This window comes from Nesoenas mayeri, assembly GCF_963082525.1.
Source record: "Nesoenas mayeri genome assembly, chromosome: 8".
Classification (NCBI taxonomy): domain Eukaryota; kingdom Metazoa; phylum Chordata; class Aves; order Columbiformes; family Columbidae; genus Nesoenas; species Nesoenas mayeri.
This window is the reverse complement of record NC_137554.1, coordinates 16,312,925-16,324,555: the sequence shown is the minus strand read 5'-3', so window position 1 is coordinate 16,324,555 and position 11,631 is coordinate 16,312,925. Positions and strand designations below refer to the sequence as shown.

General features: G+C 36.6%; 1 protein-coding gene across 1 annotated transcript; it reads left to right on the top strand.

Annotated features, from left to right (window-relative positions):
• Positions 1-178: 178 nt before the first annotated feature.
• On the top strand, positions 179-11,367 carry FNDC7 (fibronectin type III domain containing 7; the record flags this gene model as incomplete). The annotated part of the gene is made up of 12 exons (XM_080349063.1): positions 179-238; positions 679-697; positions 1,688-1,945; positions 3,790-4,044; positions 4,749-5,009; positions 5,496-5,753; positions 7,055-7,309; positions 8,016-8,273; positions 8,605-8,859; positions 9,627-9,881; positions 10,489-10,749; positions 11,261-11,367. The coding sequence occupies 12 exons, from the start codon at positions 179-181 to the stop codon at positions 11,365-11,367; spliced, it is 2,502 nt and encodes an 833-aa protein (XP_080205189.1).
• Positions 11,368-11,631: the final 264 nt, after the last annotated feature.

Here is an 11,631-nt window from a genome sequence, read left to right as displayed (position 1 = left end):
CAGGGTTTGGTGATTGCTGGCAGGCTCTTGTCTGGCAGGGAGGAGGGAAGGTAATGTGGCCTCCTCTCAACCCAGGGTGTAAACCTATGGTGACAGCTCTGCTGCAACATATCACTAGTCACAGCAGGATCAGCCCAAGCTCGTCCCCGTGGCAAGGCTGGAATAAAGTTCTGACAAGATGTGCACTGCAAAAAGTAAATCAATATTTATTGGACTGCTTTTCAACTGCCTAGATGTGGTGAGTGGAACTCATTTGCTTTGAAACTGTTTTCAATTATATTGCCCTCTTTGTAAAAGTAAACCGAAAGTTAGAGACTGTCTGACTTGCACTTCTACGTTCATATTTTGTTACTATTACGCTTTTGCGGTGTTTGCAAGTGACTGAAAAATAAAATTTTAGGACCCAAGGTCTTTCAAAGTCTGCCAACAGCTGAAAACTGGATTAATAGGCAGATTCAGAGAAGAAAGTAATAAAGTAATATGAACTACGTACCTGTACCAAATCTCATTGGTTTCATAAACTTTCTGTGCTTAAGGAATCTCAGCAAATACATCATATCAGTAAAATGTGTTTTTAAAATGTAATATTTTAAGTTACTAAGATTGTTAGTTTTTTAATTTTCCAAACAAAATATTTCACTCTGTATTTATAATTTTTTTTTACATCTTCCTTTTCAGATCTTTTCAGCTAACACAGGTAAATCTTCACAATTGTGTTTTGGTTTTACCTGCTTATTTTTGAATGTGTCTGAAGGAAACACATGTGTGATTTGTAATGAGACATTCTGTAAGTTCTAGCAGCTTCATGAACAAAAAATGTTTTAAAGTTTGATTGAGCTTTTAAAAATCTATGTTGATATCTTTATAAATTTTAAACCTCTTTTTTAGGAGTTCCAATTCTGTCAGACACTAGCACAAAGATTCTGACAGACCACTTACGCATTGACACTGGTGTGAACCAGGGAGAACACTTAGCTGGACAAATTGCGCTGTTCATTACCTACATAACTGTGCTACAAATAGGATTAGAGCTGTCCCATATTTGCACCCAATTAATTGTTGTAACTTTTAATTTAAAAAAAAAAACAGCACCATGAGAAGCATGATCTCCTAAGTGCTAATATTTCCAATGTTTTATCACATTTTGTACTTTATTCAATGTCATATTTTGTGCCTACAGCTCCTATTGCCTTAAATGTAAATAGTGACTAGTTTAAGATATAAGGAATGCAAGATTGCAAGTATTCATTCATTCTCTGGTGATAGTACACATTCCTGCATATACTGCACTATCAAGAGTCTTAAATGCTTAATTATTGCAGACATGATTTACAAAACAAGCATTTGATCCTATTCATGTGTGGAATACTGTTGACAATGATTGTAGATTCGCATATGGATTATACCCAGTATTTTTAAAAATAATTAGCATACAGGAGTTTTAAGAAAAATAGCCATAATCACAACGTGATATTATGAGATAAAGCAGCAGTTAGTACAGTAATTAATAGATTACATAACTGAAGAGAGGAAATAGCACTCCAAATTCAGTGGAATAACTATCATCTGAAAATTGGGTCATGTAGATGCTTGATAAGGCACTGAACAATGTTTTTGTCAAGACTGAACTAAATTCAGGAATGACTGAAATGGGTTTTTTTAATAATTATTTTCTTTTTGGTTTTAGGTTTCTCTGTGTCTATATACAATGTGACATCACGAAGCATTTGTCTCAGATGGCCCAAGTTTTCAGGAGCCTCTTCTTACAGAGTCACAGCTACAGCTGTGAATACTGTAGGCCATTCATTACTGGCTCATTTTAGCGATGTTACATTCAAAGGATCTCTCACATCATTAATTCCCAATACTAATTATGCTATACTAGCAGAAGCCATTGACAAGAATGGAATTATTCTTGCAGCAACACAGATTATGCAATCAACAGGTTAGTAAAAGAAATTTAGTGAAGTATCATTTCCATTGACCTTTGTAGGACTGTGATTTTATCCTTGATGTTTCATTGTACTGGTAGGGAACAGCTGCCATTCCTGTTGAAACCTTTTGCTGGCTCGTCTACTAAGTTCAATATTAGCATGATTAACTCATTTTCCCCTCTGCTTTTTTTTTAAATATATATCTTTCCCTGACCTGCCACACACAGCTTGCTCAGACTGCAGCTTTCCAAATCACCTACCCTTTCATTACAAATACAGATGTGAAGCTATATACATTTTTCAGTACCGATGCTGATAAACAGTATTTTTGTTTCATTCACAAAAGGACTTCCAGAATATAAGTCATTGATGTATATTGATGAAGAATCTACATAAACAGAAGTGCTTTTTTTATTCATCACTGAAATGTAACTGAAAAAATATTCTGTTTAAATTCCGGTTTTAAAATAATTTAACTGATAATTTTAGAAAAAGCCATTATTTTTACAGTAGAATTTGCTTCTTATAAAAGTAATTATTACAATTAAAATTGAAAATAAACCAGTAGCAGTGTTTGTCCTGATAAGCATAAAAGAACCTCTATTGCTAGCTTAATTATGGCAAAACAGATATGAATTATGAATATTCTAGAATTTATTTCTGATATAAATCATGTGCTATATATTCTTAACTTGACTGCTGTTAGGCAAGCAACTCCCTTAGACTTGTGTAAGGATTTCATGCACAGATTTTTTTTATCAATTGTTACAAAAGACAATATTTTAAAAGGAAAAAAAGAATACTAGTGAATAGCTTGTTCAAAGATTGCAAAAGACCCACCTGCAAATGTTCCATAGGCATGGTCATATAGAATATATGTTACCATTTTTTCAAATGGAGCAAAATAAGTTGTCTGACTGTAGCTGAGTAAGAAAATGCTTGGGACTAAGAGAGCAGACATAATGCTCAGGAGTTGTATAACGGTGTATGACGCTTGCTGGAGTCTCCAAAATCCCAAATTAGCTGCCTTGCTATAAGTAAGTTTGCCTCAAAGTGCGAACTGTCGTCCCAAATACTTTTAAATTCCTTTTCTTAATTTTAGGTGGGCTACACCTTCATTTCATCTTTTTTTTTTTTTTTCTTCTCTTCTAGTGAGTTTTTTGCAGCCTTGCAATAGATGGAATTGCTCTACATATGTTGATTCGACTCTGATTGCTGAATATAAATTACTTGTGGTTAAGAAATACACCCTCTGCAGTTATTTTTCTGACTGCAGTACACAAGAGCTCTTTCTGAATGGCCTGCAGCATAGCATAACAGAAGAACATATAATTGCAATATTTGATATGTCATGTTATTGTACATCTAATTATATGTGCTCTGAGGAGAGGGTTGGATAAGATGACTTCCCACAGTCCCTTCCAAACTTAGTTATTATATGTAGCTCTGATACAGAAATGTCCGTGATTCAGCATCCTGTTTCAGGCTGCTTTGTATAAACATCCACTCCTTCTTTGTATATATTGTTTTCTGTAAACATCCAGTATAGTTAGTTTTCTGTAGAGCAAGACCAAAAAGAGACCTCTCAGTGCAACCTAGGTTGAATAATGGTCATTTTAAATAGTGATTTCAAGAGTGCTAGAATATTTTTATTGAAAGATGAAAGTTGGTCTAGAATATCGCAAGTGTCTGTGTATTTTGTTAACGCTAATTTAAACTTCATTTAACTTAAATTTTAAACATTCATAGAAAGCATAGGCCATTATCCTACACTTTGTGAAATGTTCAGGGCACTTGGTGCTTCACAGGGCTGAGTTCCCCAGCTTCAGTATGTTTATCGTTATTTCCGTTTTAGCTCCTGACATACCTGTTATTGACCAAGCTTATTCAAAAGTTAGCAACAGTATCACAGTGGAATGGAGACCGGTACGTGGGGCTACTAGTTACCTGATGACTGCACAAGATAGAGATTCCTGCATTGAAACTGTAGTTACAAAATCTCCGGGAACAGTAATGGGACTGAAACCTGCCACCTTGTACAGAATCACTATCAGATCTATAAATTCAGGAGGAAAAAGCCAACCTTCACCTTTCAGAAAAGCAAAAACAGGTGGACTTACAAATTTTTATTTCAAATTCTGTATTGTTGTCATAACATAAAACATTCATGCAAGCTTTTTTTTTTTTTTTTTAATTTGAACAGAAAACAAACAGTATAGCCCAGTACTGAATTATTGTAATATTGTATGTTAAACTGTATTGATCACATTCTCCTTTCAGTTTTTGAGGACTAGAATTTGGCTTAATGACCAGGACAAGAGTCTGAACTAATGGTTTACTTTGACAGTACTGTAAGTTAAACATTTAGTAGAAAGTTTTACTAGAACTTGTATGAATATTTGTAGTTTATTTTAACAAAATCTAATTTTATTTAAACAAAAGACATAACTTGAGGGAATGGAAGAAATGAAGAAACAACTAAAAGTATAAAGTAATGAGATAATGTAAAACTTAGAGGACAGGAAATGCAATGTGTTCTTGGTGATTTTCATTCTCCCACACACTTAACCTTTCATACTTTGTGTATGTGTTACATTCATTTTACAAAACCTATATTATCGTGATGAATGCACCAAATCAGTTTCCATATTTATTCCATCAGTCTTGCACTAATTTATTTTTCTGTTTCTCTTGTTGCTAAATTTATCTCCCAGAGCTCGGTGATTGTCGTTTCTGTGTCTTCATTTCAAATTTGGCTCTTTCAAACAGTATGACCAAGAAAACAAAAGCTTAATTGATGTTCTTTCTCAACAGTCCTGGCTGCTCCAGTTCTTTCTGTTAGTTCGCCGAGTTGTGACTCTATTGCAGTGAGCTGGAAAGCTGTGTATATGGCAGCTGGATTCTCTGTGTCCCTCATGAGATCTGATGGTTTGGGCAGAATGCTGAAGGAGAACACCACCAATACCTCCTTGATATTTACAAATCTAGATCCAGGAACTCTCTATACTATCAAGGCATATGCCTGGAATGTTGATGGGATACCTGGAGATGATTTTACTTATAACCAAAGAACAAGTAAGATATTTTCTTTTTTGAAACTAAATAAGCATTAAGAAAAAATATATATTTATGTGTATGTATGATCGTGTTATGTTTTTCTAAGATACACTGGGCAGATTTTCCAGTCATATAATTTTTACCCCATCTTGAAGTTCATGAAACCTCAGTTGACATGGCTATGTTTAACAAATATTACTGAGTCAAAGATAGCACTAACTACCACTAAAGTTGTACCTAGGACAGGCCTGGATAAGGATTACACAAGCTTAGACTGATTTAAGGATTTTTCTAACTGTGAGAAGCAAATTTTTAAATAAGGCAAGGAGATTCAACAAAAAGCTTTGTGACAGCGTACAACTAGAACTATTTATTCAAAAAAATGTCGAAGGAGGGTAAGGTCTGCACCACAAAAATTGTATTTAGTCTGCAAGTTCTGAAAAAGATGATCTTTGTAGGCATGTGCTATGTTATGTTTATGTGTTCCAAACTGATATACCGTAGGTCCTAATGCACCAGCGGACGTGCAAGTAGCTTTTAATCGTGGTGCTTTAAGAGCTATTGTTTCTTGGATGCCAGCAGAAGGAGCTCTAATTTACAGCGTGACAGCCTCCAGTGGACTCTTGAAACTGAAGTGCAACACATCTTCTGCCTCCTGCGTGGTGTCATCACTCCAGTGTGGCTCTGAATATTACTTTTCTGTCACAGCATACAATGATGCTGGATCTAGTAAACCTACTGATGCAGTAAGCTTAAAGACTAGTATGTGTCATTCATCCTTGTATAGCTTATGGCATTTAAAAAAACATTTCTTTCATTTCAAATGTAAATTAGTCTATTACAATTCATGAGTGGTTCTCAGTTATTTCTGCTTCTGAACTGTGTGCATGAACTGTGCCATATACCTTTCTATTTCAGGGACAATAACCTAAACTTCATATTTTTGTGAGAAAAGCTTACAATCATCTATATATTGTTGCCTGAAACAGTAAACTTGCATTTTCCTCTTACCCGAAGTACCTGTTCTAAAGTCCATTTTCTGAGAGTAAACTAATGTAAGTAATAACAGATCTTTTGTGCTGTATCAGGTCTGTCACAAATAGATTTGGAGAAATCTGTGAGGGAGTGGCCTTTGGCTGAGAACCATTTGAGGTTAAGTCTAGTTAGAAAGGAGGTTCAACAAAACTGCATTCAGCTGAAGTAGCTAAACGGAGATACCATCACAGACCATTCTCGGGTAGCAGCTTTGTCAGGAAAAAAGGTTGCTCAGTTCAGCTCCTTAGCACCGCTGCTATGTCAGAGTCTATAGCTTCCTGACCAGTTAGATCAACTGCCTGTGCAAGCAAAACGTAAACTATTTATGTTATTATGTGCTACCTTAAAGATACAACATTATTTACTTAATTATTTAATGCAACCTCCCTTATTTTGACTCCTCATTGATATGAGCAACTCAGGGCAAGAGACAACTTTTAAGCTGTGGGCTCTGATCTCAGCCAACATTGCATCAGCTAGATCATATATATTAATTCTAATAGCAGCAAACTAAACTCTTTGAACTAGAAGTAAATGTTATTTAAGCAAAAGCCATGGAGTTTGCAGTTTAGTATGACGTTTTGGGATGCCACGAGAAAGGAAATCGGAGGAAAGGACAGTTCTATTCAGACACAGCCAGTGATTTTCATACCAATATATAAACGGTTTTTACATAAAGGGTTTTTGGATGCCAACTGCTATTCAAGCTGTGCCAGTTCCTTTTGAAATACTGCCTGGTGCCACTGGCTTTGTTTACAGGCACTTCTCAAGCAGATCTCTTTTCTGTAAAACATGAAGGTAGCTTCTATTTTGTTCTGTAAAAATAATACTTTTAATCTAAATGTAACTACCGTCCTCTGTACTGTAAAGGCATAAAAGTTGCTGTTTTCTTGAACAAGGCAGAACAGTTTAAATAGAATAATTCTATATATTCCTCTTTTCCTTTATTCTCTGAAAGTGTAACTTCAATAAAAATATTCTGATTACAATTCTTTTTTTTCTTCCACTTTAAATATGTTGTTTTTCAGTTCCTTGTGCACCGGTTAATATATCAATCGAAGAGGATGAACCTGGCCACTTGTTGGTATCATGGTCTAGCGTCGATTTTGGTCATTATTACGTGGTTTTTGTGAAGAGTGATGATGGCTTGGAAGTGCACTGCAACACATCACATACTCAATGCCATTTCCAGTCGGACTGTGGCTTCACTTATGTCATTAGTGTGTTTGCATATAACAAGGCAGGGCAGAGTCCTTTAGGTGATGTATTCAACTACACTACTGGTAAGTAGCAACATATTCTTGAAAATTCATTTTAGATCATTTAACTATGTTTATAGTAGAGCTGGTTGGACAATTTTATTGAAAGATAATGACTTAAACTTCTATTTTTATTCAGTGTTTGGGCAAAATACATGAAGGTTGGCAGAGAAAAAGAACCACTTTACATTGCAGTTGAATTGAACTTGCATAGTCAAGTGCAACAACATGTTACAAACTTGAAAATAGTTTAATGATTGACAATCTTCAGGCAAGGACATATGAATAACACACAGTCCTGGCATGACATTTGAATTCTGGTCCTGTTTGTTTGTTTTTCTGTTGCCTTATGAAGGGTCTACCAAAGTCTTAAAACTTCCTCATAGAGAGTTTTCACATTTGGAAAATGAAAAAGTAGTGAGTTCAATGGGAAATTGTGAAGAACATTTTTAGATTTATTTAACCTCTAGATGCTTTGTAATTTAAAATACCAGGGATATGCATAATTCCTATGCCTAACCCATGCGTTAGAATGCCCGCTCTTGAAAGGAGGGGTACTGAATTGATTCGAGAAACAAGTCTGGAATTAATTGGACTGTTCGCACAATACCAGTGACTTTTGGAGATTTGAGACACGAAGCACATGGAGAAGTGAAACGCGTCTCTTTGGTTTTGCACCAGTTTCCAGGTGATGCTCAGGTATCCCTCTGTGCCCTGTCTCTGTCCCCAGCGCCCTGCTGCCCCAGCGACCTCCGCGCCACCGCCGTGTCCAGCCACGCCGTACAGGTGACCTGGGCCGCTGTCCGCGGAGCTGAACTCTACCAAACGCGAGCTGCCGGCGGGGGCGGCCTGGAGCTCTGCAACGGCACCGCCACAGCCTGCACCCTGTCCGCCCTGCGCTGCGACACCCGCTACAATGTCACCGTTTATGCCTTCAGCGAGGCCAGGGGCAGCAACATGTCGTGTGCGTCTAAGCCTGTGGCAACAGGTATTACGATCATTCTCATTTTTCTTTAGCAGAAGAAATAATTAGTTAGACACTTTCATGATAATATGGATTAAAAGCATTACTAGACTGCTTCTGATAACTCCAAGTTTTTGAAAATCAGATTTACAATTCATCTCTGATTTTGTGTGTAAAATCCTTATGTTCTCAGTTCTGTCACATGCTCTGAATTCTCACCAGAAGTAAACATTTAAGGATCATATATGTTTTCCAAAGCAGCTTGTCAGTTCTAACTGGAATTTAATTTTAATGTGTAACTTATACAGTATGCATAAGCAATCTGTTTAAATACTCTTAATATTAAATATTTCAGCTCCCTGCAGTCCTGAAATTCAAAATATCTCAAAGGAGGCTCTTTCTGTAATCAGCGTGCACTGGCAATCTAACAATGAAGAAGCTACATATATTGTCACTGCCAGAGGAGAGGCTGGACTTTGGCATTGCACAAGCTCTGGAAGCTCCTGTACCCTAATTAATCTTCCCTGTGGATCTACTTTCTCTGTTAGTGCTATAGCAAGATCACCAGCAGGACAGAGCTTACCAAGCTACAGTGTCCCCTTAGAGACAGGTATGTGGGAAATATTTAGCAGCATAATATTAAAATAGTTCTATGTCTCTCTAGATGTTTTCGGCATTACAGTGTGGCACAGCTGACTAAAATATGATAATGTAATCCACTAATGTAATGCATAACTGCCTTGTCAGCATTTTGACTTTTCATATTACCAGGAGAGGCAATGAGGTGATGTCATGTCAACAAATAAAGAGTGTGAAGAACAGATTAAAAGCACATCCTATCCACATTTGCTGCTATTAATTTGCTAGCAGAGTTTTGTCCTGTACCAATTACCCAGACAATCCTTAGGCGCAGTTCAGACATTAATGTACACCAGGATCTATTTTTAACAGGCAGTTTAGCTGCAGTCATTATTTACATTGTAGAGAGGAGACTTTAAAAAGAAATGGAACCAGACTAAGGTATATGTCTTGAGGTGCAGAGACAAACCCTGCTTAATTAAACTGCAAATGTACCCTGATATTCTGATGACAAGTTTTAGTAATTTTTAGTATCTTGATGAACAGTCATCTTAGAATAATTCTAGGGTTATAACTCTCTGTTATAGATAAATTGATCTTATATTGACGTTCTGTTTATTAGAAGCTTGCTGGAATAGTCAAGTATTTTTCAGCATGCTAATATTTGCCTGGAAAGTGTGCATGTCTTCATTCCTTTGCTCTTGATCCTGTACTGTTCTAACTGAAACCTCCCCAAATACCTTTCCATTTCCAAGTACAAAACAGAATTGACTGCTCTATTTTTTTGTCCCTTTTAAGCTCCTTGCTGCCCTAGTGACCTGATACTAACTCAAGTGACAGAGTCTGTAACAAATATCAGCTGGTCTGTTGGGATGGGTGCACAGACATATGTAACAACACTGGAGTCTCCAAAAGGACGGGCAAAGTGTCACACCCTTCAGAACTACTGTCTCCTGGGATGCATCACGTGCGGCACCAACTATACAGTATCTCTGAAAGCAATCAGTGAAACGGGTTTGACATCCAGTTGCACATATCAAGGATATTCTTCCAGTATGTAAATTGTAAATGCAATTGGGAGGAAAGACTCAATATACAACTTACTTTGTATGGTGTTTCTCTTATACAAATAGTGCAGCTGAAATTCAATACAGTTAATACACTCACAGTTCCTTCTTTTGAATAAATGCACTTTGGATTATTGTCATGTATCATTTAAACCCTGTTCTAATCACAGCCCTCAGGTGGCCATATAAAAAAGATTTGATAACATTGCTCCAGAACCAATCTTTTAATTTAAATTATGCCATGGCATAATGACATTTTAGAGACCACAAGAGGATTCTGGGCACTCCAGGGTAGCCCTGGTGCCTTGTCCTTTATACCTTGATATGCCTTCATAATCAGGAGAGTGCAACAATATTCCAGCGTGTAAAACAATGGCTGAATTCCAGCTCCATAATATGAGCCTGAAAGAACATTTTCTTTCCTAGTTCAGTTCAATAATTATTTTGGCTTTCTGTGAAATAATAATTTCTCATTGAAATACTGGTATCTAGTGTGATAGTAATCATATCATGTGGTTTAAAATGCACTCTAGGAACTTGTAATGTATTGTGGGTTTGCAAAATGTGCATATTAATGCTTCTTATTTTATTAGGTGCTTGCTGCCCTTCTGGGGTGAAGCTATATCGACTCGGCAATAATGGTATCAGGGTATACTGGCGAGCTTCTGATGAAAAGATAAACTACATTACTGATTTACATGGCTCCAAAGGCAATTTCACCTGTAGCCCTAGCTTGGGTCTAAGTCACTGCGATATCACTGAGATACCTTGTGGGGATGTCTACATGGTGGTAGTGTCCCCAGTTGCTGATAAGGGGCCGAAGCTTACATTTTGTCCCAAAAAAATATATTCAGGTAAAACTTAAATTTCTTTGAATGATGTTTTTTTTGACCATGCAAGTAAAGGTGGCATAGAACAGAAGATTTCTATTCTAGTTCTGACTCCAGAGTAAAACTTGTGGGTGCTATCTTGCAATATCTGTGAAAGGAACTTCACAGGAGTATTTTGGGACTGGACACACTTATCTACACAAGTGCCTTTTAACTGGGTCACCCATAATCCAGTGAATACAGAGAAGTTACTTTTCAGCTGTGAGGTTAGCAGTGGTTAGAACACAGAAGCAAATAATTGAAGATTTTAAATTAATTAATCCCCAAGTGCACATTTTAAGTAAAAATTGTTTAAAGTGGTAGTTACTTCCTTGGGATTCCTTTCTCAGGGGATAAAAATTTAATGTTATAAAGCTACTGCTATCTGACAGGATTGCGCAGTTGTCTAACATGCACTACATTCTACAGACTACAACTGTTTTCCATCTTACAACCTGATACCTAACATTGATACTACTGTTTCATATCATTTCAGTAACCTGTTCTGGAAGCTCCGTTGGAATGGGTAAGAGCATACAGTACATTCATTCTAAATCCATGCTGTTAGTAACAAACCTGTTAGTGTCATGTAACTCCAAATAAAATGCAAATAATATGTATATTTTATAGTCAAGGCTTGTGTTAGTGTTATGCAGCCTTGTCTCACCACCCTATCTCATCATGTATAATTAAAAATCTTACCTATATTGTGACCTGTTTGCCATCATGCATTCCACACTGTCACAACATTTACTGTTTATCTGATAGCACATAATAAAAGGCAGGCTTATCTTCTGTAGCCTTGCCATAGGCCATCACAGATTAAGTCACATTTCTGATTTTTATTTTAAAAATAAGTTTTAAAAA